We start from the raw sequence: 19,563 nt of genomic DNA, 5'->3' as shown, positions 1-19,563 counted from the left end.
CGGCATCCTCAGATTTTGGTATCTGAGGGGGATCCTAGAACCAATACTCTACAGATATCGAGGGATGACTGTAATTTTCCGTTCACAAAAAAATATAGTCAAGAGTCATGGATCATCCATTCCAAGATTTAAATTGTTAAAGAACATAAGCATATGAACATTTTAACAGAAACAGATAAGCAAATATACTTTTTCCACACTTCTATTCCATGATATGTGATATTTACCCATTTTTAAAGTTTTCCATTGCTGTTATTATTTCTCCTGATATTGTAATTCTTTAAGCTTTTTGGTTTTAACATTTACAGAATTGCTTCTATTATACTTTCCTTCCTTAAAGTCATTGATCAAATTTCTATACTTTGTAACAAATGGTCCTAATCCATCTGGTCTTAATCTACTCCATCTCCAAATTCAAATTTTTTATTGTTTCACAGCTAACATGATAAAATTAATATTTCTTGAGTAAAGAACACAAAACTGTTCCTTTCTGAGAAAAAAAAAACCCTTAATGACATTCATAGTCTTCAAATGATGACAGACAATTCAAAATAAATGTAAGACTAGTGATTCATATTTGCTTCTTATTTCATTTAGGACTCCAGCCTTAAAGAAAGGAGCTGGGGAAGAAGAGGAAATTGATATCATGGAACTTCTCAAAAATGTTGATCCTAAAGAATATGAAAAATATGCACGCATGTACGGAATCACTGACTTCCGGGGACTTCTTCAAGCATTCGAACTGCTAAAGCAAAGTCAAGAAGAAGAGACACATAGATTGGTATGATCCTTCATATATAGTATTAGCCTTAAAAATTCACATTTGAGGCTGGGCATGGTGGCTCACGCCTGTAATCCTAGCACTCTGGGAGGCCGAGGTGGGCGGATTGTTTGAGTTCAGGAGTTCGAAACCAGCCTGAGCAAGAGCGAGACCCAGTCTCTACTAAAAATAGAAAGAAATTAATTGGACAGCTAAAAATATATAGAAAAAATTAGCCGGGCATGGTGGCGCATGCCTATAGTCCCAGCTACTCGGGAGGCTGAGGCAGTAGGATCGCTTGAGCCCAGGAGTCTGAGGTTGCTGTGAGCTAGGATGACGCCACAGCACTCTAGCCCGGGCAAAAGAGTGAGACTCTGTCTCCAAAAAAAAAAAATTCACATTTGAAACATCTATCATATCCCCTTTGAATTACCAGACTCCTACAGGATTCTCATACAGTTATATGAGATCATTTAATATAACCCAAACGGCATCAAGAATGGGAGTTGAATATAGTTATACATCCTCTAATTCAAATTGTGTTTCGCATGTAATACTTACCATTTTTTTTTCTCCCCTTAGGAAATTGAGGAAATAGAGAAGTCGGAGAAGGACGAAAAGGAATTTGAGGAACTTGTATCATTTATTCAGCAAAGGCTGACACAGACAGAGGTAAAATGAATTACACTGATAATAAAGTGAACAAATTATTATTGGGAACTATAAAGGAAGGAATAACTAATGCATTTTAATTCTTTATTCTCCTAGCCTGTCACTCTGATCAAGGATATTGAAAATCAGACAGTTTTGAAAGATAATGATGCCATCTTTGAAATTGACATTAAGATTAATTATCCAGAAATCAAGCTTTCATGGTACAAAGGTACTGAAAAACTGGAGCCTAGTGATAAATTTGAAATAAGCATTGATGGCGACCGACATACACTCCGAGTCAAAAACTGTCAACTTAAAGATCAGGGCAATTATAGACTGGTTTGTGGTCCACACATCGCTAGTGCAAAACTAACTGTAATTGGTAAGTTAGAAAGGAATTATAAAAGGGTTGTGAGATTAAATTACTGTTGAGTACATCTGCATGTGCTATTGAATAAAACGTGTGTTGTACCATATGAACAGAGCCTGCTTGGGAACGGCATCTTCAGGATGTTACTCTGAAAGAAGGCCAGACTTGCACCATGACATGCCAATTTTCTGTGCCAAATGTAAAATCTGAATGGTTCAGAAATGGCAGAATCCTTAAACCCCAAGGCAGATACAAAACTGAAGTGGAACACAAAGTCCATAAACTGACCATTGCTGATGTTCGAGCAGAAGACCAGGGTCAGTACACCTGCAAACATGAAGACCTCGAAACTTCGGCAGAGCTCAGAATTGAGGGTGAGTGGGAAACGATGGATGGAGTTATTGTGTACAGCATAGGTCAATGACAAAGGTGCAGGACCCCTGCAATCCTGCCACCAAACACACCCCAATGTGGTCATGTGTTCTCATTTCCCAACATACATACTCATAGCATTCACTCATATCTCAAAATTCATACAAAATCAAATGGGAAATATTCAAACAAGTGCCACTTCTTTTGCTAGTTCTTTTAGATTTTAATTCAACTCTAAAACATTATTTTTAACAGTTATTCCTATTTAAAGTCTCAATTCCATAATTCTTTTGTCTATGATTCTGATTCCTAAAAAGAAATCTTAGAAAGGACAAGATCTCATAGCTGCAAATCCAGAGGAGCTGGATAGGAATCGATATTTTGTTTGTAGGACTTAATCTGATTTTATCTGTACAAGATTTTATAGATAAAATTAACATGTGTGTAATTAGCAGCATTTTTCAAAAATACTTATTTCATTCATGGCTCATATTCCAACCTTCTGAATCTCTGAAATCGAATGAAATCTCAGAATTTAGGAGCAACAATATTCATTCCCTGATTGTATGCATTTCCAACTATACTGAGAAAAATTTTAACTATGATAATAGCATCTACTTCCACTTGTTGGCACCTATTTGTAGTTGTTAAAACACAGCTATATGACATCTGATTTACATAAGGATTTCAACTTTCCTGACTTAACTTTACAATGAATATCAATGCCTGGTTGTATTTTAAATAGTTTTCAAACTAAAGAGACCAGTTTAAAGTGTTAATCATTTTTTAAATAATTGGATATTTTTAATATAATTCTTTTGTAAAAAAGCTCACCAGACTACTATGATTTCTAAGATGTTCATGGTACTCTCATCCATGTAATTCCAGAGGTCCAGATATAATTCTGGAGAAGGACCCTGCACTCCAGTCCATTCTCCTAGAAAACATTTCTGACATCCAACACATCCTTTGTGTGTGCCCATATTTGCTTAGAAAGCAGATTTCAGAATTCCAGAAAGTTTTTCTGAAATTTAGAAGTGCATATTTCCTATTGAATTTGATATTATTTCACAGGGAAAGTTACACACATTAGATAAACAATTCTAGATCCTGAATAGCAAAAATTATTTACTGATGCAAGAAAGAATTTCACAGAGGAATAAATTATAGAGTGAAATTAAGTTTGTGTACCCTCCATTATGAACCCGCCATTTTGCTAACATTTTTAAAACCTACTTCAACTTTTGGATTATAATGTCCCTTTAATATTTTCTTCATATAAATATTTTAAGGATTCTTCAGAATTTCTTTATACTTTCTTACCTTGATCCTTGCAAGAATACACTTAAAAATTGGGATAATTATTTGTTACTGCAGCAAAAATAAGAGCATTTTCTTCTTGTTTTGCATTTTTGAACTTTTCCCATTTTACAATTGGATAAAAAGATGGAAATTTTAAATATCCGAGGGGAAAATATAGCAAAAGAGATTCCTCTTTATACAATCTGACTTTGAACTCTCTTTGTGTTTCAACAGCGGAACCAATTCAGTTTACAAAGCGCATACAGAACATTGTGGTGAGTGAGCATCAATCTGCCACCTTCGAGTGTGAAGTGTCCTTTGATGATGCCATTGTAACATGGTACAAAGGACCAACAGAACTGACCGAGAGCCAGAAATACAACTTTAGGAATGATGGTCGCTGCCATTATATGACCATCCACAATGTGACCCCAGATGATGAAGGTAATTTCACTGATAGTTCCCTGGTGAATATATAACTTAACCCTTTTCTGTGTTATGTATGTCTGCCCTTGCATGTGCTTATACTCTGTAATTCTATAGAGAATTTTTTTTAGAAAAGTCTAATAAACACATACATATGTTTAAATAAGCAAGTATTATTTGCAACATATCAGAAAACAAAAGTTCGATGATTCTTCTCCTTAGGTGTCTATTCAGTCATTGCTCGGCTGGAACCAAGAGGTGAAGCAAGAAGCACGGCAGAGCTGTACTTAACAACCAAAGGTGAGGAAACAGCAAACTAAACCACACTGCAATCTTTGAAACAAGTAGCCCACCCAGACAATTCTCAATTCAAAAACACAAAAATTCTCAATTCAGAAATATCATTTCTTTCTTTTGCAGAAATCAAACTTGAGCTAAAGCCTCCTGGTAAGTTTAAAAAAAAAAAAAATCAATCCTTGTATACAATAAATTTAGCAAAATTTTGTAAATAAGAGAAGCCAAACTAAAATGCATAAAGTATGATTTGTCTTTTCAGTATAACTGTTATGCAGTAAAATTATTTTTAGCAAAATAATAAAGTGTTTAAACTTTGTGAGTTTGGGAAATAAGAGCTTAGGGCTCATTCAGGGGGTATCTAGGATCACGCCAAATAGCATGCCCATAGAATGAAACACATTTTGGCAGGGAATAAACTTGTCCATGAAGTTGCATACAAAAGAGTACTAGTATCATTTGGTCAGCATGTTAGATTCTGCTGTTGGAAATGGCTAACAACCAAGTACATCTTAGTTGTCTAATAAATATCTGTGTTCTCTGTCCCTCTATGCTTATCATTGTATGTCCCTTTGCAGATATTCCTGACTCAAGAGTTCCAATCCCAACCATGCCTATCAGAGCAGTACCACCAGAAGGTAAGACCCAGCACCTCGACATCTGGGTTTGGAATGGCAAATTCTACCACTGGGATATTACCAACGCCTAAACCCCGCAGAGCCAGGGCAGACCATTCCATGTGTGTTCTTCACTGTGTAATTAAAAAAGTAAAAAAAAAAGTAATTATAGCTAAAAATATATATGCTACTTTTATTTGTTCTGATTAATGAATTGGTACTATAATACCTTTGAAGTACTGAAAGAAATGCTTAAGTCTTCGTTGTACTTTATACAAAATAGAAAGTTAGAACATGTTACTGACGATGCCATTTATTTTCTTCAGAAATTCCTCCTACAGCTGTCCCTCTTCTTCCCCTTTTGTTACCAACACCTGAAGAAAAGAAACCACCAGGAAAACGTATCGAAGGTATTATATGTCATCTACCTAAATGTCAAAAATATAGAATTTCATTGTGGCTGACAAGGAAAATGTTGCTCAGTACAGCAAATTGGCCCTCTAGTGGTCAAGATGTTGAACTACCTTTCAAAATGTAAATTATTGATTAAATATGTTAAGATGTGCTCTGAAAACCATCAGACAAACTAAATATTACGCTTAGTATTAAAATATTTTATTTGAATGGAATTACTTAAACATTAATGGAAAATCAATTTTATGTTTCTTGTTTTCCTGACCACCATCTATAATAAAAACAACAAATATTAACCAATTTCTACTGCATTTTACAGAAATAAACCATACTAGTTTATTGTCGAATTGCAAATTATAGTTTATATTTTTTTCTCAATTACAATGTTAACTACTCTTTAAAATACACTGTTTTGTTACAAAAAATATGATTTACAATCTCTTGATATATTTGACCTCTTTTGCACCTAAGGCATGAGCTCACTTATAAAGGGCTCTTAAGTGTTCTAGGGAATCTCCCTTCTCAGATATTCAGTAGAGAAATTGTAGTGTTTGTGCCTCAAAGCTGTTCAACTAAATCGGACAACAGATTGCCTGGGACATCTTAGAGTTATAGGGAGCTCAGAATTGCTGCCATAACTCTCCCAGCATGATCAGAAAATATTCTGCATGTCAAAGTCGCCACTACTGTAGTAGTTTCAAGGGCTTGACATGTTAGTCCCGTAATACCCACTATAATTGACATCAAACGCTTGAGCGATTTTTCAGCCAGCCACAGAGGAAATTCAGTTAAAAATTTCCAGTTTTGTAACTAACAATCTCAATAACAAAGAGAAGCATTTTTATAATTTATATGAGCATCATTAAATATGTTATCATCTACCTGTGCTAGCAGGGAGGAACAAGAATCAAGATCATAAATTAGACTTCCATTTGTATTTCTATTGTCAAGAATAATAATTTATCTTAATGAATGATTTGGTCTTTGAATCTCAGGGTCAACATGGCTAAGTTTGAAAACCCACTGTGAAACTTGAGAAGTTAAATCATATGTTAAAAATTAAAAGAGAGCATTATTTATTCATGAATACTAGAGGCCATAATCAAGTATGATTAAGAACTGTGGTCAAGGTATAACAACAGCAACAGCAAAAGAAAACTCCCACAATATAGCATAATTAAAATTTTAATTTTACTAATCCACTTGTTATTCTTCCTCTTGACAAATTTACTGTTCATACCCAAGTGAAACAAAGATGATAATGTTCCTTTTCTATTTATATCACTGAAATTCACCCTCCATTTTGAAAATTTTAACTCTTAGCAGGTATAAAATCAGTGGAAATGTAAGATCACAGTACATATTCTGTCTCTCCATAAAACAATTTTTTTGCATTATAATCCAAGATTTTTCTAAAACAAATATCTTGTAATGATGCGCAGACCATTGCTACTATCAACATATGAAAAAATAAATTATTTCAATAAACTTCCTAGTTTCCTGAAAACATTTTAGTTACTCACATCTGACATCTATTTTTTCAGTGACCAAAAAAGCTGTGAAGAAAGATACCAAAAAAGTTGTTATCAAGCCCAAAGAACAGGAACCTACAGGTATTATAATTAATCAATCAAAAAGCAGTCTTAATGCTTTTTTCTTGGCTAAAAATGTGACATCCTGCATAGTGGAGGGTGGGGAAGGGTAAGAGTTTGCAATCACAAAATGGTACATTTCCCTTCACTCTCTGTCATCCTCTTTTTGGACTCAGTTCTTATTCTCTCCTCAACTTCCTTTTTCTCCCCTTTTTCTCTTCTGTCCTCCTGTGCCCATGGCACTCACTGGCAACACCATAGTATTTTTGTTGTCTCTAGATGGTGATTTTAAAAAGGCCTTGCCCTGTAGTTCAGCCACTGGTCTTTTTTTAATTATTATTGTAAATTGACGATTTATAGTTGTATGTATTTATGGGGTGCAAAGTGATGTGACGATATATGAATGCAACATGGAAAGATTAAATTAGCTAATTAACATATCTGTCACTTCAAATACTTACCGTTTTTGTGGTGAGAACATTTGAAATTTACTCTCAGTGATATTAGAATGTTCAATACACTATTATTAACTATATTCACCACACAGTGCAATAGATCAAAAAGACCTTTTTCCTCCTGTCTGAGATTTTGTACCCTTCAACCAACATTTTCCCATTCCCCTCACCCTCTAGCCTCTGTAACCACCATTCTGTTCTCTACTTTATGAGTTCAACTTTTTTTTATTTCACATGTAAATGAGAACATGCAGTATTTGTCTTTTTGTGTGCAGCTTATTTCACTTAACATAATGTTCTGCAATTCCATCCATGTTGCAAATGACAGAATTTCCTTCTTTTATAAGGCTGAATAGTAATCCATACATAGATAGATAGATTATTTACCCACATTTTCCTTATTCATTCATCTATTGATGGACACTGAGGTTGTTTCCATGACTTGGCTGTTATGAATACTACTGCAATGAGCATGGCAGTGCCCAACAGCTGGTCTTGGTCAAGTCACACTAATAGGTGGTCGAGGGTTGGTGCTAATTTCAAGAGGCTGCTCCCACCCAACTCAGGATCCTGCCTGGTTTACCTGATTTAAATGTCAATTTTGCAGAAAAAAATACTTTTTTGAAGGAGGATCAATTCTAATCACTTTAATTTTTAATATATCCTGGAAGGGTTTTAGGAAGACAATTGAATAACTAAATTTAAACAAATTTAACCCATTTTACTAAGATTACAGTACGGTAACCTCCTAAAAGAAGGAGATTATAAGAGCAGAAGGCATTATTCATCACACAGACTTTTCTGAATGGACATCTGTGAGACATTATGGAGTAAGAGGAAACTCAAAAAGCATGAATATTTTTTGAACTTTATGGTTTATAACTGAAAAAATCAAATATGCATTATTTTTTAGCATTGGGCATATTGAACATTCTCTTCATGTTTCATGTTAATTTAAATTATTTTCAATCAATCTGAACTTGAATCAAACTTGGGCCTTTCTGCATTTTTGTTAATACAGTATTGCATAGCATTTCTAAAGAGCTCGCTTTGGAAATTATGAAAGCATTATGATGATTCCTGGAAGAGGTGGCATAGATCACATACATGACTAACGATGAGGCACAGGATTAGTGAACATTAAACAATCCATAATCTAAAAATAAACACTCATTTTATGTTTTTAAAATTCCAGAGGTTTTCAAGAAGCCCCCACCTCCTACTGCCTTAATTCCAGCAAAAGGTAAATAATAATAAATTCTTAAATATTTTTATTCTGTTTATTCCTGATATTTGTACTTCTGCTATTTATTCTTATTTTCAAATATTAGGTGTCCAACTTATTGTAAAGCTGTAGAGTTTCTTCTGTTATATTAAATCTAGCATAGAAATGATGGCTATTTCACGTTGCTCCTGTCCCAGGAAAAGAAACCCAGGCAGATGTTTATGCTGCCTCTGTGCAGTGGCCACTGGGAAAGAAGCAGTGAGAATTAGAAAGGGAGGGGCCATCCCTTACTTTTTTAATTGTAGTTAACACAATTGTTAAGGATTATATAAATAATGAAAACCCTAAAGAGCTTTTAATATCTGTTATAGAAAAACAACTAATTGATTTGGTTGCATAATTTTAAATATTGTCTTTATTAAACTGACCAAAGGGCACTCTATTTGATATTCCAAAATGTAGATTTAGAATTAGAAATGTGTTTGAAAGAGTAATTGGAACTTTTAAAAAAGGTTAACCACATAAGCATTAAATATAAATTCCATTAAATTATCAGATATTAAAATAGTCCATGGAAAGAAACTAGGGGTCCTGCAAACTAGAGCTCCCATAGGGCAATGGAAGGTGTGTACATTTGATTATGTCTATTGAATCTATTTTTTTCACATTGGAAAAATCCTCACATCAAGAGTCGAATGCATCTCGGTACTCTTTATTGTGTTCCATAGTCAACAAAAATTTAAATGGAAATAATACAAAGAAAAACATAACAAATTATTAATAAAATACCGAGATCTGAAACACTGATATTGTTTGACTACATAGATTTTTGTTTAGTGAAGCAGTTGGTTCATGTAACTAATATTCTAATATTTTATGTGTGTATGTATGTATTTATTTGTTTGTTTATTTATTTTAGCTCCTGAAATCATCGACGTATCCTCTAAGGCTGAAGAAGTAAAAATAACAACCATAACCAGGAAGAAAGAGGTTCACAAAGAAAAAGAACCTGTGTATGAGAAAAAGCAAGCAGTCTATGAGGAGAGGAGAGTCTTCATAGAATCTTTTGAAGAACCTTATGATGAACTGGAAGTAGAAGCATACACGGAGCCATATGAAGAACCTTATTATGAAGAACCTGATGAAGACTATGAAGAGACCAAGGTAGAAGCCAAAAAAGAAGTTCACGAGGAATGGGAAGAAGATTTTGAAGAAGGGCAAGAATACTATGAAAGGGAAGAAGGTTATGACGAAGGGGAGGAAGAGTGGGAGGAGACTTTCCAAGAAAGGGAAGTAATTCAAGTTCAAAAGGAGGTTTATGAAGGTATGTGCAAATTGGGTGACTTGTCCCTCTTTTTCTCATTTTTGTTCGGTTCATTATATTTTCAGTGTTATGAACCTGATTTGCAATTTCTATGAAATACATGAAAGGATCTTAGATGTTTTAAGATAAAAAAAATTCTAAAACTTAATCTTTAAAAGAGTCATTTTCAGAGTTACTTTCATGCTCTGACTTTATAAGCTAAATCAGTTAGTCCTATGCCTAAGACTAAATTCCAAGTGCTATTTTCTAATGCAGAGGTTCAAGTTTTACTTTCACAGCCTCATTGCATCTCTGATTGATCCTGCTTCAAAATCCAGCACTAAGAATTATGTTAGAAATAATGATCCCAAATACAAGACTTCACACAATTATAGATTATCCTTAACTTATCTCATTTGCAGTTAGCACAACCTAAGAGAACTTACCTAGTTAAGCATCCATTCTTATTCCTGTGTTTTTATTAAAGAATCACATGAGAGAAAAGTTCCAGCTAAAGTGCCTGTAAAGAAAGAAGCACCACCTCCTAAAAGTAAGTAATTGGAATTATTTAAATAGACAAGAGCATCAACATCATTATCATGGCTTGTTTGGCAAAGATGTATAAGTCACCAGTTCAATCCAATAGGCACAACTTCTTCTCTAAGCTTTATTGTATCAATGAATATTTTTTCTTAAAATTTCTATCTAATTCATTTAATGAAAAAAATACAAAGATGATAAAAAGATTGTTATGGTAAATTTAAAATTAACATAACCAAAATATGTTAAGTACAGAAACTTGTTCTTAAAGTTCAAAGCACCAAACTTGTCTCTCTCAAAAAAAAGATATATATACATATATGTGTGTATAAACATATATCTACACATAGAGAGAGAGAGAATTTTAATAGAAATTCTAAAAGTACTGCAATTTCTTTAAAATGCTTGCAGTTACAAAGAAGCCAGTAATTGAAAAAATTGAAAAGACTTCCCGAAGAATGGAGGAAGAAAAAGTTCAAGTCACCAAAGGTATTCTCATTTAAAACGTTCCTCGTACCATGTGCACGAGTAATCTGTTTATTGATATAAACTCACATGTTAGTTATTTATATAATCATCTACACTAAGATATTTTAAAATGTTGTGCAAAGCAATATTCTTCACAATACAAATATATTTGTACATATTTTTAAAGTACCTGAAGTTTCAAAGAAGATTGTTCCACAAAAACCTTCCCGGACTCCAGTACAGGAAGAAGTTATTGAAGTGAAAGGTATACATCTTTGTCTTTCAGCTGCAAGTTTTAAACGTTTTTATTTATGTGTATGGACATGTGTACATATATTGCTAAATAATTCACAAATCTAAAACCACAGAAAAAAGCACATTTTTATATAATACAAATTTTATGTTGAGTTGCACATATGTATAATTTAAGTAAATAATAACATTATCTTTTTTTTTAGTTTTGCTTAAAATTACATAATTATATTTTTTTATTTAAGGAAGATTTCATGTTTAATTGGTAGTTTTCTAACTTTACTATGCAATGCATTCCATTGCATATAATATTCCCCATCCTCTCATTTATATGAATAGACCCTAACAGATTCGGCAAAACACAACATTGTGTGTGAAGAAGTTGTGTCTATTTGATTCTCATTTAATAATGTTTATTCAAGCCTGCATGGGTTGTTTGTCCCTATAGATTAAAACATGATTCGTTTTCTTGTCAGTGCTAACTTTGTTCTCAAGCTATCACACTGACCCACTCATTCTGTGTCTAAAGACTTAAATATAGTGTACAATCTATGTGTTTGATCTGATGTCTTGTCCTAGAATATGAAATGCTAATATGAAATACTCTCTTTAAAGTACCAGCTGTGCATACAAAGAAGATGGTTATTTCAGAAGAAAAGATGTTCTTTGCTTCTCATGCAGAGGAGGAGGTGTCAGTCACAGGTATAAGGCAAACTGGAATTTGGGGGCTCAAATGGAAGGATTTCAGACTCATTTTTATACGTCTTCTTCTTATCTGAGTTATGACCGTGTAGGCATTTGTGTCTCCTTGTAATTCTCTGTCATCTTTTTTATTTCACGTTTGTCTGTTTTAATTTTTATTTCATTATTCTTTGTAAATTATAATTACCACCCACAACATGGCATATCAGTAATTAAAATGTACATTTTTTAAAGTCCCTGAGGTACAAAAGAAAACTGTTACTGAAGAGAAAATTCATGTTGCTGTTTCCAAAAAGGTTGAGCCACCACCTAAAGGTATTAGTAATTCATTCTAAGTTCAAAATCTTTTAATAAAAGGTCATATAAATTCTAGAGTAAACATCTATGTTAAAGTTAAATAATAGATTTAGTCACACAGTCAACAGACCCGTAGCCACTATGTAGAAAGGACGTGATGGGGGATGGGAAGCCCACGAGGAAGACACAGGAGAGAGGAATGAAAAGAAGTGTGCTCTAGTCCCTGCTTCAAGGAGCTTGCAATCCAGTAGCCAGTCATTTGGAAATAGAATGTCCTGGAGCCAGTTCACACCAGCTCATCAGAGCCTATGGTTAAATTTTCAAGAATTTTGCCAACCAGTGGTTTAACTTAAAACTTAAATTATGTAAATTTACAACTAAATAAATTATATTTTTGAAATATTAATAAATACTCAAAACTCATTGTAAAACAGTTACTGCATTTGACTATTACCTATTTTTCTGAGGTTGTTTCCCTCTATTGTATCTTTGTGGAGAGAATACTGTATAATGTTGTGCTGCTGCACATCTCTTCTCAACTGTGCGACAATGAAGTCATGTTGGTAGCCAGGATGAGAAAGAGCATTTACATCACCCACCTGGAACCATTATAGACCAAGGCTCTGCTCCCTCCCTCCCAGCCAAATTGTTAACATTTAAGATACAAAAAAATCTAATGCAATAGGTTTCATGCAACTGCCTTATAAAAGTAAAGTTGCTAAAAAATTCTCTTCGAAGTTACTGATGTTTGTAAAAAGCTGGTTTCTGAGAAGCAGGCACTGGCACCTCTGAAGAAGGGGTGCTCCTACCTGTTCCTGAGAAAGTGGAGGCTCCTGCAGTTAAAGGGGATAACAATCGCATGTTCTAATTAGCCATTCAGACATCTCCATCCCTCATTTCTAATGCATTCTTTTCTTGCATTCAGTTGGCATAAAAAAGGGATGTCTGCTCTTCATTTTAATTCTAAGTTTTACAACAACATATGCTTTGCGCCAACATGCACACTTTCTCAAAAACAATACATTTCTTTTAAAGTCCCTGAGCCGCCTAAGAAACCAGTTCCAGAAGAAGTGGTTCCTGTTCCCATTCCTAAAAAAGTGGAGCCCCCACCAGCCAAAGGTAGAATAATATTTTGGAAAAAACAATTCTTAGCATCTACCTTCTTGTATCTTTTTCTGTGGGATCTGTGTATTAGCAAAATAGCATCTGTAAACCTTCTGTAATATATTTAATTCTATGTTTGTTAATTTCATTAATTTGTGGTAAGGTGTTGTACAAGTATCGGTAACATTTTTAGACTCCAGACCATGCTAACTGGGTCTTTGTCTGTTTCATGTAATGTATGTAATGTCTAATATGATATTGAGGCATTTAGCATTCATTTCTATCTCAAGTAGAGCATGTTAAATTAATCTCTAATTCTTACACTCTTACTGAAGATTTGTGCTTTAATGTAATCTTAAATGTCTGAGAAGGAGACTAGAATATTCCACATTGTTCCAACAATGATATCGTTAAAGTTCCTGAGGTTCCCAAGAAACCTGTGCCAGAGGAGAAAAAGCCAGTTCCTGTGCCTAAGAAGGAACCTGCCGCTCCCCCAAAAGGTACACCAGAACTGGTGGTGGGGACATCCTTTGCTCCAAATGCCAGCCCTTTGCTCTCTGCAGTCTTTGTATGTACTACACCGTCTTTCTAATTGGTCTCTTCTACATGTTCCTTGTGTTTTTAATGTCTGTCAGCTTTGGGGCTGTACTCATGACGTTCACTGTTTATGATACTGAGTATTCCTAAAGCACCACCAAAAAGTGTTATTAAAAGAATTAACTATGGCAAACTGCTATCTTAAATTTTTATAAAGATCTTCCCTCTCAGAGAAAGAAGAAATATTTGTGAAATTTGTGTTCTACAGACATGTTTCTAGGAAAAAAAACTTTCACCCCTCATAAATGTGACTTTTTCTTAATAAAAACACTTTAATGAGTTATGAAGAGCTGGAGGCAGGCAGTGACAACTGGAGATTATTTGGCAGAATGCAAATGTAATCTAGATGAAGATGTGCACCGTGCTGCCGGAAACTGCACTCTTCTTACAAATCAATAATGGAGAGTCTTCAATAGTGGGGAACGTATAGATTTGTGACATTTGCTTTTACCATGTTCCTTGAGACACTAATTGAACTTTGCTATTTGCCATTAATGTTGCAATTTGGCTAATCAGGTACCTTTCATGTATGTATGTTTGAATTCGAATGTGCTGGTGTGGTATATCACTATTCCCTTGCTTTGGTTGTTTTGCTGTTTGGGATTTTTTTGGTGATAAAAGATACTATTTTATTGAGCCAATAAAGCCTAGCTGTGCACATGTGTTTAGTTATAGAGAAATTCAGCAAGCATTCAACATCATCCAATTTAGGAGAAACTAGACTTACTGAAATCCTGCATTTGAATAGTATTCCCTTTCGCTTGATTTCCCCGTGTTTCTATTTTCTTCCCAAATCAAACCTGCTTCTTTCTTTCTCAAACTCTTGGCTCTCTCAGAATTATTTTGATTATCTAATCATTAAATACAAATGTCATATTAGTAAAACCAATACTAATACCAAAGCTATTTGACCACTCCTGAGGGAGACAGAGGCATCTCTCATTTATCCATAAAAATACATATAGTAGCATGTATATATGTATAAATACAGTATGTATGTATATTATATACATATATAAATGTATATCTATAAAATTACACCAAGATATTATAAATGAAACTGTAAATGTCCAGGGTTTCACAAAAGCTGCCGATATTTTATTTAAAATGAAAAAAAATTATTGCCAATAATGCATGCTGTTAAAATTTATCGTCTAATTAAAAAGCCAACATCTTCTGAGCATGGTGGCTCATGCCTGTAATCCTAGCACTCTGGGAGGCAGAGGAAGGAGGATTACTTGAACTCAAGAATCCAAGACCAGCCTGAACAAGACCCTCCCCAACCCCCTTCTCTATAAAAAATGAAAAAAATAGAAAAATTAGCCGGTGTGGTGGTGCCCACCTATAGTCCCAGCTACTTAAGAGGCTGAGGCAGGAGGATCACTTGAGCCCTGGAGTTTCAGGTTGCTGATGCCACAGCACTCTAGCCCAGGCCACAGAGCAAGACTCTGTCTCAAAAAAAAAAAAAGAAAATCAACATTATCAATGCTTAGAATAAATAAATTAAATCCACTACGAACACTTTCTAAGTCAGAGTCACTGTTGAAAACCATGGAGCGCCTTAAAGAAAAGCGCTTATGAACATACCTACAAAATTTTACACACAGAACTCCCCAAAGTCATTGACACATGGGTGTCAGATAGAGAGACTTAGTCTAGAAAAAGTGTTTCCTGAGTTTTGACTAAACTACAGGCATACTCCTCCAAAAAATCAAAAGAGAAATGGAGGAAGGAAATTAAGTTATATAGGCAAAACTGTTCTAAGACTTCTTAGTCTTAACATAAATTAAATTCACTCTCATTATATACCGCATTTCTCAATACAAAGCATAAAGAAGTTTTTCTATGTACTATATCCACATTCTAGATTGTATAACCATGGACTCATTTGTTTTTACCAAAAGCATACCAATATATAATTAAAGGATGAATTCTGCACACATCTTTCTGTTACATAACTCATTTTTAATTTTCAAAATGACTCTAAAACATTATTTGTAACATTAATCACACAATGACCTTTATCACATTAAAGTTAGCTTAATTTTCTGCATTATTTTGCTGACACATAGATAATCTATAATAATATTCATGAACTACATAAAGATTTATGTATGTGCCTGTGTCCATTCATAAAAGTGACATATGTCTGAACTAACATTCTATTTCAAAAACTTTAAGTCCCAGAAGTGCCGAAGAAACCCGTCCCTGAAGAAAAGATTCCTGTTCCTGTTCCAAAGAAGAAGGAAGCTCCCCCAGCTAAAGGTACAGTGATTTTCTTAGTAAAGAAGCCCTATTTTTATATCTTGAGTGCAAAACATTTTGTGTTTAATTATCTGTTAACTGGGTTTGTTTAATTCAAAATGAATGTTTTATCATGAGAATTCAACAAAAGTGTCTGCCCACCTGTCTACTTTTTTACAAAATAACCGTACATTAGCTGCTTTGGAAAATATAAAGTCAATTCTAAAAATGTCTTTTCAAGTTCCTGAAGTACAGAAGAGAGTTGTCACAGAAGAAAAAATAACCATTATTACTGAAAGAGAGGAATCTCCACCACCAGCAGGTACTTAATCCCATCTCCATGAAATAACCTTGTCTTTCCTTCAAGCTTCATTAATTGCATGTCTTCTTTAATAGGCCTGCTAGTTCTATGTTGCTCATTATTTTGCCTTACTGAGAAGTTTAAAATTAAACACTATCCTTTAAGTGCCAGAAATCTCAAAGAAGAGAGTTCCTGAAGAAAAAAGACCTGTGCCTCCAAAAGAGGAGGAAGCTCCACCACCGAAAGGTATTGTCTCTCCATCTTCCCGAGAACCATCTTTATGTGCCACTGATTTTGTTCGTTTTGTGATATGAGTGCATCATGGGTGTATATTTGTGTTTTGTGTCGGGTTTTAGTGAGATTACATTAAAGTTCTAAAAGTGCATCATGTTTCTAAAGTGCCAGCTCTTCGCAAGAAACCTGTCCCAGAGGAGAAAGTTCCAGTGCCAGTTCCCATCGCTAAGAAAGCCCCACCTCCCCGAGGTAGGATTTGTCTCAATGCTCTGACAAAAAAAATCTTTTGACGTGTGAATTCTTTCTTTGTCTATCTGGTCTCTTCTTGTACTGAACCTTTGTCTTGCTTCCGATAGAACTTCTGTGTGTGTATATCCTCATGATCTGTAACTTGTTTTCCCATTTTGCTGGTGAAAGTGGTGTACTGTGCAAATCTTCCCCAAACTACAAAGAGAATTGTTAAAATTCTTGACTTTAAACTTCAACTTTAATGCTTTTTTAAAGCTGAAGTTTCTAAGAAAACTGTTGTGGAAGAAAAAAGATTTGTTGCCGAAGAAAAACTATCCGTCGCAGTCCCTCAAAGAGTGGAAGTCGCCCGGCACGAAGGTATATAATCAGAAGTAAAAGGAGAAATGAGTTGATGTGTGTTTCTTGAAGTCTATTCTTTCCAGATGTGATTGTTTACCTTAGAATTTGTCCTGATCTGTTGTTTCTCCTTATGTTGGTATTAGAATGCGTCTACCCATCGTAGCTTTCTGGGACTGAGTCTTTTGTGTCTACATTGGTCTTGAATCATTCTATTATCTTATATTAATAAGATAGTGAATGGGGTGCTGAAAATGTGATAATTTTGAAAATGGCCGCACTTTGGACGTAATTCGAATACCCTTCTCAGTCTTGGGCTACACTTGCCCTCATCTTAAGTCGGCTTTCTCCTTCTGAGGAGAGTACTGTGAAGCTCTGCCCTAAGCAGATAGAAGAACTGTTTACCCATCTGTAGTGAATACATGGCTACTATCAATGTCTCAGCTTACCGAATTTACGCTAAACCTTGTATCCGCAGAGGAGGAATGGAGTTATTCAGAAGAAGAGGAAAGAGTATCCGTTTCAGTTTATAGAGAGGAGGAAAGAGAGGAGGAAGAGGAGGAAGTGGAGGTTACAGAATATGAAGGTAAACAATGCGAATGAGCTAGAGATGATCTGGAGTCTTGATGAGATGTTTTCTGTCACAGATTGTTTATCAGACTAATGAGGAGTGAAACAAAAAAGTGAACAAATTCAGTGAACATCTACTGGCCTCCTTAGATGTAATCTTTTAATCAGAATACAAGTTTCAGGAGCATCATACAAGATTAAACATCGAATGTCTTTCTTGTCCATCCCTTCTTACTGGCCTATGTGGAATAGAAGGCTTTATATTCGTATGCAATTAATGAGGGCAAGTATCTCCATGTACATATATCCTCTCATTAGGCAGCACTTGACTTCAGCACGGTGGGGGCATAAACCTCATCTTAGTAGTCTAATGTCTAACCAGTGTTTCTCAAACATCTCTTTTTTTACCATAGACAAAAATATATTTTATATTATATTCCTACACACATTTTCAGAATAGAAAATTTTGATATTTTCTATTCTATTCTGTTCTATTCATTTTTAAAATGCAAGTGATAACCATTAAATTGATTGCATAAATCGCTAATGTGTCCTGACTCAGTTTAAAAATGAACAAGAAAATATATTACTTCATTAAATTCCAGGAGTCAAGGCCATATTTGTGAGTCTGAAACACTTAACACATAGGGCTTTCCTATATTTTACATATGGAGAAAACAATTATGTAATATCTGTGCTCAGATTGACTTATTATTCAGATCTTCCCATATCTATGATGCTAGTTCTTTATTGTTTCTTAAGGGTGAACCAACAAATTTTATTTCACTGGGATACCTTTTCAATGAATTAAGGCACCACTAGGTTTCCTGCTAAAATCCAGCATTCCGGCTAAACCTATATATCCAGAAAAACTTTCCTAAGAAAGTTCTAATGTAGCTCTGCTTATAAAGGGAAATCAACAAGTTCCTTAACAAATTAACTCTCTTTCCAATGAAAAGACGAATAGAATTGTAGTACACTTAGATGCCCTTAAGTATATTTCTGGCTAATAAAAGGTGGTTCACCACACCCCCTTTCTTCACTTGGAAGAAAAGTCCATCTGAAATTCAGGACACACAATTTTAATGGAATGTCTTGGAATAGAGCCAGATGGGATATGACTCCCAAGAGTAAGCAGGAAGCCCACCAGTTCTATTGTGCTTTCTGGAAGCACATGATGTTGGGCATAAGTCAGGAATCTGGTGGATTTGAAGAAGACCCCATCTTTTCTGGAAATATTTAGAAAACCAAACATAATGTCTACACAAGTAAAGTTCTCATTCATGGGCCTGACTTCAGTTTTTGACACTATTGTATGTTATAAATTTCCTTCAGCATCCCAGACTCTAGTTAAAAGGAGAGACACTCTATGATATTCTTATGTGCTCATTAAGCCCAAAAGATTTAGCAAAAAGAGGGGTGGCCTATTAGGTTTACTTTCAATGTAAAGAGCAGGTATGTTTTTAACTAGACTTTTCTATTCTGTAATCAACATTATACACATAGGTTCAAAAATCATTTAAAGACTCTGGCCTCTTCTAACAATCCTGCCCCACAAAACTTGGAGAAAAAAACATGAACTATTGTCTTGAAATCCATGTTTAAATCCTCAAGTATATGTTTCTGCACTGCAGCCTTCAAATCTAGAGTGTCCTGTTATTTGTGAAACTTATCTTCAAATTCTTGAGTTCTTATTAATTTAGCAACTAGAGTTGGTTTTTGTCTCGTCCTTGTCCTTTTATTCCTGTGACTATAAGCATTATTATCTGCATGACACACCTGAAAATTAAATTAATGAAACATAATTCCCATACTCTTTGTGAAAGAATATGCTTTGATTAAAATGTTCATTGAGTATCTTGAGTGAGAATGATCAGGGATTTGG

At 34.5% G+C, this 19,563-nt stretch overlaps 1 protein-coding gene across 1 annotated transcript in view; it reads left to right on the top strand.

Annotated features, from left to right (window-relative positions):
- TTN (titin) overlaps positions 1-19,563 on the top strand; it is a 274,373-nt gene that overhangs the window by 99,761 nt on the left and 155,049 nt on the right. Inside the window, exons 101-125 of the mRNA XM_012650762.1 lie at positions 598-781; positions 1,343-1,432; positions 1,529-1,796; positions 1,898-2,158; positions 3,693-3,902; positions 4,107-4,184; positions 4,305-4,331; positions 4,757-4,816; positions 5,122-5,205; positions 6,754-6,822; positions 8,452-8,499; positions 9,401-9,805; positions 10,272-10,334; positions 10,736-10,813; positions 10,980-11,057; positions 11,660-11,746; positions 11,981-12,061; positions 13,079-13,162; positions 13,564-13,647; positions 15,926-16,009; positions 16,230-16,310; positions 16,455-16,535; positions 16,689-16,772; positions 17,028-17,128; positions 17,577-17,694. Of these exons, the coding sequence (XP_012506216.1) occupies positions 598-781; positions 1,343-1,432; positions 1,529-1,796; positions 1,898-2,158; positions 3,693-3,902; positions 4,107-4,184; positions 4,305-4,331; positions 4,757-4,816; positions 5,122-5,205; positions 6,754-6,822; positions 8,452-8,499; positions 9,401-9,805; positions 10,272-10,334; positions 10,736-10,813; positions 10,980-11,057; positions 11,660-11,746; positions 11,981-12,061; positions 13,079-13,162; positions 13,564-13,647; positions 15,926-16,009; positions 16,230-16,310; positions 16,455-16,535; positions 16,689-16,772; positions 17,028-17,128; positions 17,577-17,694 (2,888 nt within the window). The remainder of the gene's footprint in view (positions 1-597; positions 782-1,342; positions 1,433-1,528; positions 1,797-1,897; positions 2,159-3,692; positions 3,903-4,106; positions 4,185-4,304; positions 4,332-4,756; positions 4,817-5,121; positions 5,206-6,753; positions 6,823-8,451; positions 8,500-9,400; positions 9,806-10,271; positions 10,335-10,735; positions 10,814-10,979; positions 11,058-11,659; positions 11,747-11,980; positions 12,062-13,078; positions 13,163-13,563; positions 13,648-15,925; positions 16,010-16,229; positions 16,311-16,454; positions 16,536-16,688; positions 16,773-17,027; positions 17,129-17,576; positions 17,695-19,563) is intronic.

This window comes from Propithecus coquereli, unplaced genomic scaffold, assembly GCF_000956105.1.
Source record: "Propithecus coquereli isolate 6110/MARCELLA unplaced genomic scaffold, Pcoq_1.0 Scaffold34, whole genome shotgun sequence".
Lineage (NCBI taxonomy): Eukaryota > Metazoa > Chordata > Mammalia > Primates > Indriidae > Propithecus > Propithecus coquereli.
This window is presented reverse-complemented; position numbering and strand designations above follow the sequence as displayed.